The sequence below is a fragment of the Emiliania huxleyi genome (assembly GCF_000372725.1).
Source record: "Emiliania huxleyi CCMP1516 unplaced genomic scaffold EMIHUscaffold_4, whole genome shotgun sequence".
Classification (NCBI taxonomy): domain Eukaryota; phylum Haptophyta; order Isochrysidales; family Noelaerhabdaceae; genus Emiliania; species Emiliania huxleyi.
Genome location: NW_005198966.1, coordinates 530,230 through 543,422, shown reverse-complemented (window position 1 = coordinate 543,422; position 13,193 = coordinate 530,230). Strand labels below are relative to the sequence as shown.

Below are 13,193 nucleotides of genomic sequence, written 5' to 3'. Positions count from 1 at the left end.
GCGGTCGGCACAAGACGGCAGCACCCGCAGCTCGACCCCAGCACGCAGGCTCGCAGCAGCAGGACGAGAGCAGGTCGAGGTCTTGCGGGAAATTGCGGCCTGGGCGTTGTGGACCTCCCGGCGCAGCTAACTAGTAGCTTTGAAAGCGGTCGGGGCTCCGGCCCATCGAGGCCCAAGCGCCAGCGGCCTCCCCGTGCACCCTCAGCAGAGCTGCGGTGGCGGCGGCGGCTGCTGCTTGGGTTGGCGGCCGAGCAAGCGTGCGACGTCGACACGTCGTGCAACGCGTACGTGGCGACGTAGCAGAGGATGAAGGAGGAGGACGCCGAGCTCGAGCGTGTACTTGTAGAGTGCACTCCGCCGCCTTGGCGCAGCGCGGCCCAGCCAACGCGGGGCGCCCTCCCACCTCCGTTCTGTCGCGGGTGCGAGCGACTACTCGTCGTCGGAGTCGTCCGAGTCATCGTCGTCCGAGTCGTCGTCGTCCGAGCCGTCGTCCTCGGTCTCCGGCGTCGGGAGCTCGCCGCCGCCAATCACGCCGGCCGACCGCGCGTCGCTCACCGCAAACGCAGCGATGTCGAAGAGGAAGGGCTCTGCTCCGAAGTTGAAGCGGCAGCGGTCACCGTCCTCGTGCAGCGCCACCGTCGGGTAAAGTCGGGGGCAAAGTCGGGACAGGCAGCAGTTCTCAAAGGCAGTGCCCTGCAGCTTGCCATTCTTTGTGAAGAAGACGGAGCGGCGGCGTAGGTCGAGCCCGCAGCCCACCGTGTCGACCGCTGAGCCGCGGTGGCCCCCGAAGGGCTCACCGAAGGTGACGCCGTTCATGATCGCGCCGTTCGTGCGAGGGCCCGCGACCGCGTCGTGGCGCCACTTCGCGCCGTCATCGCTGTGGTAGCCGTACGCCGTGCTCCGCCAGCCGATGTGCAGTGCACGCTGTCCATCGTACGCCGAGCCGACCGTGACGCCGACCGAAGAGGCGCTCGTGGAGACCTCAAAGTACGCGAGCTCGTCCTCGATAAACTGGAGCGGGCGGCGGCCGCGCAGCACGAGACCATGGTGTCTGTACGTCAAGGTCTGTAGGCCGACGGCCGTCGAGAAGCCGTGTTCGTCGACCTGCACCTGCCCCGATCCGCCCAGCAGGTTTACAAACTCGAAGCCAGTGTGGCGGCGTCGGAAGCGAAGCCGCCACTGTCCGTGCAAATTCTGCGGCTGCACGTGGAGCGCTTCCTCGTCAAGAGTTGAGGCGGCGTAGTCTTCTGCGCTGAGGGTCTCTCCAAACAGGGGAGGGAGGGAATAAGCGCGGGTCATCACCTCGATCTGATCTCGAAGGTACCGTTCCCACGCGACGAGATTCACGGGTTTGACTCTCCACGTCCCGTCCGCCTCGTTGTCCAACACCTGCGCCACCCGACCGTTCAGGTCTGGCCTCGCAGTCAGCCCGGAGAGCTCGACGAAACAGCCCACGCGGACGTCGCGCAGCGGCGGCTCCGCCGACCCCACCCGCGGACCCCAGACCTTGCGGTAGAGGGCGCGCCACACGCGGTCGTCGCGGCCCTGAACGCGCCACAGCCGTGCGACCGCTGCCGCCGCAACGAGTGCGTGCGCGTCCGGGAGCTGTGCGAGGATTGTGCAGAGCAGGTCGGGGTCCTCAAGCACAAGCGTCGAAGTCTCTGCGGCCGCGCTCTCCATGCTGGCTCACTTAAACGCACGCGCCGCCGCCTGCGAAAAGAAAAGAGGAAGGCGCTGTGCCCGTAAGTTCTTTTTTACGTGAGAGAGAGTGCGTTGTCCGCGAATATTTCTTTTTTTGCAGCCTGCGCGGGCACACCTCGCACCGAGCGATCCGCAGAGAGCCATGGGCAAGAAGGACAAGCTCGCGATGGACCCCGTCTCGGCGCACCGCAAGGAGGAGAAGAAGAAGCTCGCCGCCAAGATCAAGAAGCAGCGCGACGAGCGCAAGGAGGCGCAGTACAAGGCGGACCCAAAGGCGCTGCAGTCGGAGATCAACAAGCTGAAGAGCCGGCAGGACCTGCGCGAGGCGAGTGGCACCAACGCCAAGATCAAGGCCAAGATTGAGAGCCTGAGCACCATCAAGGACGAAGCGGAGCGCCGGAGGAAGGCCGCCGCCGAGGAGGAGGCGCAGCGGCCCGCGGCGCCAGAGGTGACGCTCGACCTGTCCTCCATCACGGGCGTGAAGCGCAGCAAGCCCAGCGCGCCGCCGCGGCCCGGCGCGGCACCCGCGCCGGCCGGCCTGTCTCCCGCGGACGCGGCCGCGGCGGCCGCAGCCGCGGCGAGCGCGCGACTGCAGGCGACAGGGGCGGCGGCAGGGGCGACGGCGGCGGCGGGGGCGGCGGGGGCGGCGGGGGCGGGAGGGCTGCTCGAGGGGTGGCGGGAGGCGGTGGCGCCCGACGGGCGCGCGTACTACTACCACGCGGCGACCAAGGCGACGTCGTGGACGCGGCCGGTCGCTGCCGACGCGAGCGTGGAGCTGCCTCCGCTGCCAGAAGGGTGGAAGGAGGCGAGGGCGCCGGACGGGAGGACGTACTACCACCACACGGTGAGCAAGGAGACATCGTGGAAGAGGCCGCAGCTCGAGCCCGCCGCCGGGCCGCCGCCCGCCGCCGCGCCGCCGCCCGCCGAGGCGGCGCCGCCCGCCGCCTCGCCAGCCGCCGCCGCCTGCGAGGCAGAGGAGGGCCTGCCCGCCCGAGCCGTGAAAGAGGCGCCGTTCACGCCGTGCGGGTGTGAACAGGAGGAGGAGGAGGACCTGCCGCCCGGAGTCGCTCTGCCCGCCCGCAAGGTGCCCCCCGGGCCTCCGCCCGGCGCGCCGCCGCCGAACGCCGCGCGAGTGCCGCCTGGCCCGCCGCCCGGCGCGCCGCCAACAAAGGCTGCACGGCTCCCGCCAGGCCCGCCGCCAGGCCCGCCGCCAGGCCCGCCGCCGAGTAGCGCTCGCCTCCCGCCTGGGCCTCCTCCTGGCGCGCCGCCGCCGACTGCCGCGCGCCTCCCGCCTGGGCCTCCGCCCGGTCCTCCGCCCGGCCAGCCGCTCGGCGTGCCGCCGAACGTCGGCCGGCCGCCTCCCGGCCCGCCGCCTGGCCCGCCTCCCGGTGCGCCTCCCGGTGCGCCTCCCGGTGCGCCGAGGGCTGGCGGCTCGGCCCGAGACCACGCCGCGTCTTCACGCCTACCCGCTGTGAACAGGCGCCCCTCCCGGCCCGCCGGCCGGTCTCCCGCCACACGCCGCGGGGATGGCTGCAGCTGCAGGGATGGCTGCAGCTGCAGGGCTGGCTGCAGCTGCAGGGCTCGTGCCGGCGAGCCACACTTGGAACGCGGGGCAGGGGCCGATGCAGCCGCCGCCGCCACACTTGCAGATGCAGCAGCCGCCGCCGTCGCAGCCGCAGCAGCAACAACCGCAGCAGCAGATGCAGGGCCAGATGCAGATGCAGCCGGCGCCGCAGCCAGCGCTGCAAGTCCAGCGCGAGCCCCAGCTGGTCAGCGAGCCGCAGCAAGGCCCGAAGCTGCCGCCGCAACGCAAGGCGCTGCCGGCCAGCTTGCGCCCGCAGATGATGCCGACGGCGGTCCGCGTGCAACGGCCTGCAGTGGCGAGGCCGCGGCCGGTCCCCGTCGCCTCTGCCCCCTTCGAGCCCGAGGCGGCGCTCCCGCAGCCAGAGGGGAGGGCGCCCGCCGCGGCAGCCGCTCAGCCGGAGCAGCCCGCCCCTCCCGCCGAGGCGGCGAGCGGCGGCGCGGCGCCGGACAGCTCCTCCTACGACGAGTTCGCGGCGGCGATGAAGCAGCTCGGAGCGCTGCCCTGAATGACTGCGGGTCTTTTTTTAAACCACAAAGAATCAACGCCAGTTCGACGCCTTGTGTGTTCACACAGCTGTTGATACACTCACGCGTGTGATGTCTCCCGAGAGTGCGTCTGGGTCGCAGCTCTGTGTCCTCTGACTCAAAACGAGAGTGCTCTCTGTAAATTACTCTAGGCTAGTCCTAGTGCCAATTTCACTGTGGCACAGCCCGCGTTACAAAACCTTGATTTTGACCATTGCGCGAAAAATGTACCTCTCGGTGCCTTCCAGAGGCAGCTGCGACCCCGCCGAGTGGACGGGCTTGCGCGCCGGAGACGAGACTCGACGCCGCTGAGATCGGAGATCAAGCTCTGACAGGTCGCACGTCGCTCCTTTGACGCCGACGTGACTCACCCGTGCAGATCACATCAGGACACGTTCTCGACGCGCTCGGTACGACGCCTGCGACCCGTCTCGGGTCAGGTGGCACGACGCTCATCGCGCCTACCAGCGCTGCCATACAGGTTGCCACGACGAGGTCGAGCACGCTTCTATACGCTCGCCGAGCCTTCCTTTCCATCCCATAAGGTAGCCTGGGAACGGTGGCGGTCAGAGGCAAAGCCTACGAGGGGTGGTGGAACCACATGTCACGGCTACTGCCGGCTCGACGCCACGATAGCCTCCGAAGGCTGACTTTGCGGCACCATCATCGGACGATGTCGACGAGTTGGGTCGCTCTCGCGGTAGCCGGATGACCTCTCTTCCTAGGAGCATCGGCCATGGCCGCAGAGAGCGCGGGGGAGGGCGCTGGAAGCGACACGGAGCTCCGTTGGAGACGTTTTCAAGATTAGCGTGTCAGAGTGAAATGGCACTGCCCTACTGACTAAAGCCGTACTCTGACGCTGTCTGTGACTCTATTTTCTCTCATCGAGCCCTGCGCCTCTACTGCACGCTGCCTACTAAATGGCCCACAATCCCAAGGGGAAACGCCTCTTCCCCTCTCTCCGCTTGCTCTCCCTCTAGCCGCGTTCTTCTGTCGCACCAAGAGTGCTGGCTCAGGCAGCCGAGGCCGAGCCCTTGAGCTGCGCCAGCTTCGCCTCCAGCGCCTCGATCTCCTTGGCCTTGTCTGCCGCCTCCTTCGCCTCGATCTCCTTGGCCTTGTCTGCCGCCTCCTTCGCCTCGATCTCTTTGGCCTTGTCTGCCGCCTCCTTCGCCTCGATCTCTTTGGCCTTGTCTGCCGCCTCCTTCGCATCGGCGTCCGCCTCAGGCTTGGCCTCAGGCTTGGCCGCCGGCTCCTCCTCCTTCTTGGGAAGCGACCCAAACTTGGCCTCGAGAGCTTGCTCCTCCTCCTTGGCCCTCGCGAGCCGGGCAGCCTCGGCCGCCGTGCCGTCTTCGGGCGCCGCCTCCGGTGCCGCCTTCGGCGCCTCCTTGACTTCGATGCGGACAGGGACGGGCGGCTCAGGCTCAGGCTCCGGAGGCGCCGCGGCCGACTTGGCGACCAGGAGCGTCAGCACCTGGCCGTCCCGGCTGGCCTTCACGTCACTCACGTCTTTCAGGTCGAAGGGCAGGTCGAGCGCGACGGTCTTGGACCACTTGACGCCACGCTCATCTCCTCCCGTGGCCATGATCCGGAGCTCAGAGACGTCCGGGTCCGGCGCAATCACCTCGACCTCACCGCTGGCCGGCACGGCGAGCTTGAGCTCGACCGCGTCGCCGAGATCGGTCCAGTGAGCTTGAGCGTGGTGGCGTAGCGACTCGGCCAAGGAGGCGACGCCCTCGAACCAGTGCTCGGGCGGACGCGAAAGGAGGCGGTGGAAGGATGGGCGGCGGTCGAGCATCAAGTCGGAGAGGGAGTAGAGCGGCGCTGGCGCGAAGTGCGGCGCGCGCACGAGCGGGTGGAAGCCGCCGTGCAGGTACGAGGTCGCGGGGAGCGTCGTCATGATCATGAGGGCAGGCATTGGTGGCGTGTAGACAGGACGCACGAGCTGTGGACGCGTCCCCAGCTGTCTGTTTCCCTTTTTAGCGACTGGCGAGAGGGGAACCTCGTCGTGGGCTTTGTGTGCCGCGTTCCATGCACGCCCTGCGAGCTCTCCTTAAAATCCCTGTGTGGTGGCGGCGTGCCGTTCTTTCTCCCATCCCTCCCTTGCTCTCTGTTTTCTTTCTTTCTTTCTTAGCAAGGGATCGGCAGGCAGGCGGCGGCGGCGTCGCAGAACGAAGCCGAGGAGAGCGATGAGTCAGAGGATGAAGCAATGCGATAACGGTCCCGCCGGCGGGCCGGGGGACCGAGGCCGGAGGGCCCCGGGGGGGCTTGGGGTCAGCTGTCGGAGAGGGTGAGAGATGAGCTGGCGCGGCCATTGCGAGTAGAGTCGGGACGTACGGACGAGCCGAGGACGATAGGGAGACCGCGGGGGCGGGCGCGAGTCCTCGATCGAAGACGAAGTGAGCTGGCCCCACTTCCCGGGGAGGGGCGGCGTGGCGATCCAATGCCGCTGCCCTCGCCCGAGGAGTCGGGCATGGGATCACCGTCGGTGGTGTGGTCCTGCAGGACGGACCGATGCTCTATCGCGAGGCCTGCGCGAGTCTCGTCCACGCGCGCTCCACCTTCTTCTCGGACCTCAACGCGGCGCTCGATGCCGATGTCGTTGATTCTGCCTTTCGATTCAAATCGCCGTCGTGGCTCGCGAAGCGCGCGGGGCATGAGCTGTTGGCGCGCGTACCGCTCGTGCGCGTGCCTTTGGCCAGCTATGGCGCGGAGGGCGAGACGCCGGAGGTGACCATGGCGGAGGCGGAGGTGGCGCCAGCGGAGGCGGCGGAGGCGGAGGCCGTTCCAGCGGAGGTGACCATGGCGGAGGCGGCGCCGGCGGAGACCGCGCCCGCGCCCGCGCCCGAGGTGACCATGGCGGAGGCGGCGCCGGCGGAGACCGCGCCCGCGCCCGCGCCCGCGCTCGCACCGGCCGCGCCCGCGCCTGCGCCCGCGCCTGCGCCGGCACGCAAGGCCCTGGCGGCCTTTGCGGACACGCTCTGAGGGGTGAGCACGATTGCCGGCGGGTCACCTCGCGCAGACTGCATCGCGCGAACACGTGCCGCACGACCGGACGGCCTAACACGACGGTTACTGTACGCGCTCGTGTGGTGGGGTGGGGGGTGGGGGGGTATGGTCCTGCTGGCCAGAGGCGACGTCCTGTGCGGGTGGGGGGGTATGGTCGCGGCGCCAGGGCGCCGACCCTACCATACCATACCCCGCAAAAAGTCCGAACCCCGGTTAGCGCATTTTTGTGCTGGATATGTGTATGCAGCTCCACCTTGCTGTCGCGCTGAGTTGTCCCACGTGGCCTTCGCTCTCGCCACTGTGCTCCACGGTTGCCGCGCCGCTGCTGCGCTCCGCGGTTGCCGCGCCGCGCGCTTCGCCTGTCGCCTACGCGCCCGCCGAATGGGACGACGGGTGGTACGAGGACGGGCTCACTTGCGTCGAGTTTGTGTCTGAGGGCGAGCGTCGCCTCGGCGTCTACGTCCACCACAGCGTGGTGGAGCCCGATCCGCACATTCGGCCTCTGTGTGCGAGCAGCGAGGACGACGGCGTGCGTGTGCTGCTGCACGACGAGGAGGCGGCGCCGGCACCCATCTCCTCGGTCACGCGGATCCTCGACCCCGATGTTGTCTTTGTGTCGGAGCGGCAGGCGGGCGGAGGGCAGGGGCTCGGCAACCCGCACGGGGAGCACGGGGAGGAGTGCTACGACTTGAGCGAGCTCGAGCTCAGTCCCGACGTGCGGGTGGTGGTGCGCGAGGGGAGGGATACCGAGAGGGTGCTGTGAGACGCGCGCTGTGGGTCGGCGCTGTTTGTGTTGTTGTTCTGTCGCATGTAGTCCTGGGCGTGCATCTCTCGTGGCTCGCTGCGTCCTGCGTTTTTTTTGCATATATATAATTATTATCTTTTATCATGCGCCGTCTGTAAAAGTACGGGATGTGGTGACCTGGTGTGGAGAGTGGACCCTGAGTTGCACAGCCACAGGGGCTGTGTGCGCCAGGCCCTCCTGCTCGGCTCGAGCGAGTACCGAGTAGACAAGTTTCTTGTCAACAACAGACGAACAGAGTAGAAGGATCTGACCTCGGGGCCGATATGTGACCAAGCGCTGGTAGCGTGGTTTTACCTCACACCCATGGAGTCTCACAGTCTGCCGGCAGTCGCCGAGCAGTGTCGCTCACACAAGCCGCAGCACAAGTGACTGAGGGCCAGTGAGGGCGAGCCCATCGCTGTGACAGCTGTGGCAGCCGCACAGTAGGCTGTGCCATCTGTGCGAGCGTGTGAGCAGCAGAGGAGCTGCTCTCCAGGCTTCTGTCGCAATGAGCTGCATGCCACCGAAGGCGGAGAGAGCGCGACCCCACGAACGAATGTGACAGGACCATCGGGTCCTTCAGCCACCAAAGCGTGATCACCCGAGAGCAGCTGAGCCTGCCTCTGGCCTCGCCTCCCTCTCCTTCAGGCATTCGTGGCATCCGATGGGTCGCCCAGAGTATCGACCTCTGGCGGGTCAGCCAGCCCCACTTTGAGGGCGCCATGAAGTACAGCGATCGCCACCTCGCTGGCCTCTCCGCAGGCCCCCCCGACCGCGTCGAACTCATCGGCGCGGGCTCTCTCGGCTACGGGACCGGCCCCAGCTTCGGCTGAGGGCTAACAAGCTGCCGAGCCCAAATCACTGTGAGAGTCGTGATTTCTTGTTGGTTAATAAAAATCTCTCTCCGAAGGCGCTGTCGAGGTTCGCCGAGCGCGGCGCAGGTTGAGGGAAGCCGCCACCGACGAGCGTAGAGCGCTGGTCGGATTCAGCAAACCGGGTCATTCATGGTTTTTGACGGCGTTTTGTATATACCCGAGCACCTCATCGATGGCAAGCGCCTCTCGTCTTGCGCCGCTCGCCGAGGCTGCCATCACGCCGCCTCACGAGGCTGGGCATGAGGCGGCGGAGCGCGGCGACGCTCTTCATCTGGGCTCCACGCCGTTGCACGAGGCGGCGGAGCGCGGCGAGTCAGCTCAGCTGGCGTTTCTGCTTTCCACGGGCGCGCGAGCGGATGCGGTAGACTCGGACGGGCAGACGGCCCTGCATGTCGCTGTCTCTCACGGGCATTTGCAAGCCGTCGAAGTCCTTACGAGGCAGACTCCGTGCAGAGAGATTGGCCTTCCGGACGTCTACCGCATGACGCCGATTCACATGGCCGCCGAGCTCGAGGAGTCCGGCGAGGACATGGTGGCCCTGCTCCTGGCTCGAGGTGGCGACGAGGTCATGCGCCGTCGCTCTAGCATGGGCTCAGCCGGCAGCCCGCGCCGCTCGTCGAGCATCGGCCTGGGAAGCCCGCGCCAGCCCACCACACCTAGCACTCCGTCGCCGCGCCGCGCCGCGTCTCCCTCCTTCCTCTTCCGCTCCGGCGGCTCCGAGGTGTCGAACGCCTCGAGGACGACCTGCGCCTCGGACGACTCCATCTCCTTCATCGCACTCGAGCACGACAACGCCTCCGTCCGGAGGATGATCCGCCGCGCGTCAAAGGGGCTACCCACTCCGCTGCCCGGCTGCTTCTCCTCCATCGACGACTCCATCGACGACTCCTCCTCCCCCACTCCCCGAGGTGGCCGGTCCATGCCCCCCGTGCCCCGTCGTGCACAGCACTGCCGGGCTGATTTCCCCCTGGCTCTCTTGCAGGCGCCTCGCTGCAGGAGGTGAAGCTCCGCCGCTCCAACTCGGCGACGGGGGCCGTCGACCTCGAGGGCGACCTCGAGGGGTGTGAGCTGACTAACGAGCTCGAGGACGCCGTCCACGCCGCGGTCGCAGCCATCGTCACTAACGAGTGACGGTGATTTGTCCAACGTTAATGTAGTGTAGAGAAAGAGTGGGGGACGACGATGTGCAGGCTGCACGTGGCCGTGCGGCGTGCGGCGTGCGCGGCACCCGGCAGCCGGGCCGGGGGCAGGTGTGCCAGTATTAGTTTATACGGTATGTACGTATCTTGTATGTGCACACAGTGACGACGTGAGCCGTGACGCGTGAGCCGTGTAGCTGTAGGGTGTAGCACTTTTTATTGTGCATGAGTGCATGAAAAATGGGCGTGAGACCGAACACCGCACATGTCAATGCGCGGTATTGATTGGGTGCGCGCTGCCTGTGGAGCCTGCGCGCTATGTGGAAGCTATCCTCGCCAGCTCGAGACTGTGGTCGTCTTTGGCATGCCCTTTGGAATCCCCCGCGAGTCCATGAAGTCTGCCGTCGCCAGCCCGATGACCCCCGCAAAGTCCGCCTCGTGATACCTCACGAGCCTATGAGGCAAAGTTAGGGATCGGCACACAAGGAGCGCGTGCACCCCTGCACGTTACACACACTGGCGTGTCATGTGTGCGGCGGGCGCCTGAAGCTGCTGTCGGTGATGTCGGCCTTGCGGAAGACCGCGCGGTAGAGCAGGGCCCCCGTGAAGTCGGCCCCGGTCAGGTCGGCGCTCGTGAAGTCGGCGAAGCGGGCGTCGGAGCGGGAGAACTGGCAACCGACCAGCTCTGCGCCGCGGAGGGAGGCGCGGTTGAAGTCGGTGCGGACAGCGCGAGTCTTGTCCATCTGGACGCCTAGAGAGCCACTCATACGGAAAGGTGAGCTGGGCCGTCGCGGAAGGAGGATCGTCCCTGCGACAGGTCCATCCAAACGCCGTCCATGAGGGCGCCGCGGAAGGAGGAGAGGTCGAGGCGGCTGTCTGCGAAGAAGGCGCCCGCGAGACGCGCCGTCGCGCCGAAGCGGCAGCCGACGAGGCTCGAGTCGTCGAAGCGTGCGCCCTCGAGGTTCGCCCCCTCAAACGAGGCTCGAGTGAGGACGCACCTGCCGCTCAGGGGAGGCGAGTCAACTAGCCGCCCCCCCCCACACCGGACCTCGAGCGCCCGAGATGGCGCACTTCTTGAAGACGGCCCCCTCCATGCTAGCGCCGTCGAAGGTGGCGTTGGCCGCCTCGTCGACGAAGTCGATCGAGACGCGGCGCAAGTCTGCGAAGCTCAGGTTGGCGTTGTCGAGCCGGGCGCGCGACAGCCTCGCCTCCTGCAGCCTCGCGCCCGCGAGGATCGCCGAGCGAAGGTCAGCGCCGGACAGGTCCGCTCCCACCTGTGCCCGAGATGCGGCCGAGATCATCCCTAGGATCAGCCGGCCGAGGGAAGGCCGGCGCCGTGCAAACGCGGGGCAGGCTCCCCACCAGGCTTGCGCCCACGAAGGAGGCGCCGCTGGCGGTGGCGCCCGAGAGGCGCGCGTGCGAGAGGTCGGCGCCGTCGAGCAGCGCCTGGGAGAGGTAAGGTAAGGTAAAGGTAAACTTCTCCACACACATACGAGGTGGTGGGGCAAGGTAGGGGGGGCGACCCTCGCGCCTCGGAGAGGTCGACGCCCTCGAAGTTGGAGTAGGACAGGTCGACCCCGCGGAAGTCCGCCCTGCGCATCGCGTTGCAGCCGCCGCACGTGACTCGCTTGTGCGACCAGGCGCCCGGAGACGTGTTGCACGAGCCCGAGATGGCGCCGAAGCAGGCGAGGGACGCACCTACAGGACACGCCACCTGTATATGGAGACACGCGGCCACCTCGGAGGCGCCGAGGCAGGCGAGAGAGGGACGCGCACAGCCGTCGTTGTTGTCGGCGGCGAAGTGGGGAGAGCCGTCGGGGCAGACGCAGACCCCGCCTAGCAGCCGAGAGCAGTAGAGAGATGGAGCCGAGGTTCTTCAAGGGGGGAGTCGTGGTTGAGGGTTCTCTCGGCTGCAACCAAGCTGCACCTCGGCTGCCTCTCGGCCGCCTCTCGGCCGCCTCTCAGCTTGACCTCACCAGAGGTGCCGAGGGAAGGGTCGTGGACCTCAATCGTCTCCAGCGGGCCCGCGAATATTGCGCCGCGCGCGGCGAGCGAGAGGCAGCTGTTGGGAGGCGGGGACGGAGGCCGGCGCGGCGGAGGCGGCGACGGCGGCGGCGACGGCGGCGACGGCGGCGGCGCTGGCGGCGTTGTAGGCGGCGGCGGAGGAGGAGGAGGACTCGGGGGGGTCGGTGGCGGCGACGGCGGCGGAGATGGCGGCGGCGTGGACGGCGGCGGCAGCCACGGCGGCGGCGGCGAGGGCGGCGGCTCGGACGGAGGCGCGGGTGGCAGCGGCGGCAGCGGCGGCAGGCTGGGCAGGGGTATGGCCGGTGGCGGCGCGGAGGGCGGCGGCGGCAAGGGCGGGAGGGAGGGCGGCGACGGGGGCGGGGCCGAGGGCGGCAGCAACGGCGGCGGCGGTGACGGCGGTGGGCGGTAGGGCGGGAGGTATGGAGGGGGCGGGGAGGGGGGCATTTGCGGAGGAGGCTTTGGGGTGGGTGGGTTTGGCGGCGGTGGCGTCGAGGGCGACGGCGGCGGGGGAGGCGGCGAGGGAGGGCGCAGGGGGGGCTGGGAGGGCGGCGGCGGCGGCAGCGGTGCGGCGAAGACTGACGCGGCGGGGAGGAGGCCGTCTGTTGACTTGACGAAGCAGACGAAGCCTCCGGCGGGCGCGGTGTGTGTGACGAGGGTGCGGTGCAGCTCGCAGCGGCGGCCGAGGTGGATGCCCGAGTGCTCGTAGGCGGTGCACGCGCGGTCCGCCGCGCACCTCGCTCTGCACTCGCTGTCGCTCACTCCGACGGCGAGCTCGAAGCCGCCTCGCGAGTCACGCGCCACCGCCGAGCGACAGCCGCCCTGCTGCTGCCCTGCCGGGAGCACCCACAGGCACGGGCAGCGCGGCATCAGGTGGTGCTGCGCCAAGCCTCCCTGGACCACACCCGGCGGAAAGGGCGGCGGAGAGGCGGGGGTCGGCGGCGACGGAGGCGGCGGCGGCGGCGGCGGCAGCGGCGGCGACTGCAAGCAGACGATGTAGCCCTCGATGTAGTTGATCCGGCTCTTGCCCGGGTCGTGAGCGCAGCGGCCCTCCCACGACCCGCCCGGCCCGCAGCAGTTGAGCGAGCCGCCGCCCAGGTGGCCGCACACGGCGCAGCTGTTTGGATCCAGCGTTGGAGGAGGCAGCGGAGGCGGCGGTGGCTGGACACGGCGCGTAGTGGCGGCCGCTCGACGCACGCGCTGCCAGCAGGTGTAGCCGTCTAGCGGCACCACGTGCGTGACCGGCGCCGTGTGGGTCTCGCACCGCCTGAACGACTTGCCGATGGATGCCCACTCGTACGCCTCGCAGCTCGGCTCCTGCTGGCACAGGCTCCTGCACGCCGCGTCCGACGCCACGCTCCACACTTCAAAGATGCCGGCTCCACCGCCGTGGGCAGAGCGGCAGCCGCCCGCCCGCCCGCTCGGCTTGCGAAAGGAGTCCACATTCCTCGACTTCAAGGCCAAGCTCGACCTCATCATTACCGCCCCTTGCGTGTTCGCTGAACAGACGCCGTAGCCCGAAGAAAAAAAATCGCTCCGCGGAATCCGGCACAAAGA

At 68.5% G+C, this 13,193-nt stretch overlaps 4 protein-coding genes across 4 annotated transcripts; 1 reads left to right on the top strand and 3 right to left on the bottom strand.

Moving 5' to 3' along the window:
• Positions 1–130: 130 nt before the first annotated feature.
• EMIHUDRAFT_196068 (hypothetical protein) lies at positions 131–1,680 on the bottom strand (the record flags this gene model as incomplete). Its single annotated transcript, XM_005770407.1, has 3 exons — positions 131–200; positions 354–410; positions 542–1,680. 3 exons carry the CDS (start codon positions 1,678–1,680, stop codon positions 131–133), a joined length of 1,266 nt encoding a protein of 421 aa, XP_005770464.1.
• Positions 1,681–2,374: 694 nt separating this feature from the next.
• Positions 2,375–2,584, top strand: EMIHUDRAFT_49843 (hypothetical protein; the record flags this gene model as incomplete). Its single annotated transcript, XM_005770406.1, has 1 exon — positions 2,375–2,584. A coding segment is annotated over one exon (210 nt), but the record flags the coding sequence as incomplete, so codon positions are not given.
• A 2,014-nt stretch (positions 2,585–4,598) lies between these two features.
• Positions 4,599–5,749, bottom strand: EMIHUDRAFT_432247 (hypothetical protein). Its single transcript, XM_005770405.1, has one exon. The coding sequence runs from the start codon at positions 5,723–5,725 to the stop codon at positions 4,823–4,825; it is 903 nt and encodes a 300-aa protein (XP_005770462.1). The 5' UTR covers positions 5,726–5,749; the 3' UTR covers positions 4,599–4,822.
• A 2,890-nt stretch (positions 5,750–8,639) lies between these two features.
• Positions 8,640–13,115, bottom strand: EMIHUDRAFT_447914 (hypothetical protein; the record flags this gene model as incomplete). The annotated part of the gene is made up of 10 exons (XM_005770404.1): positions 8,640–9,383; positions 9,458–10,068; positions 10,158–10,365; positions 10,446–10,612; positions 10,686–10,888; positions 10,977–11,060; positions 11,146–11,312; positions 11,391–11,450; positions 12,434–12,530; positions 12,630–13,115. The coding sequence occupies 9 exons, from the start codon at positions 13,113–13,115 to the stop codon at positions 9,942–9,944; spliced, it is 1,599 nt and encodes a 532-aa protein (XP_005770461.1). The 3' UTR covers positions 8,640–9,383; positions 9,458–9,941.
• Positions 13,116–13,193: the final 78 nt, after the last annotated feature.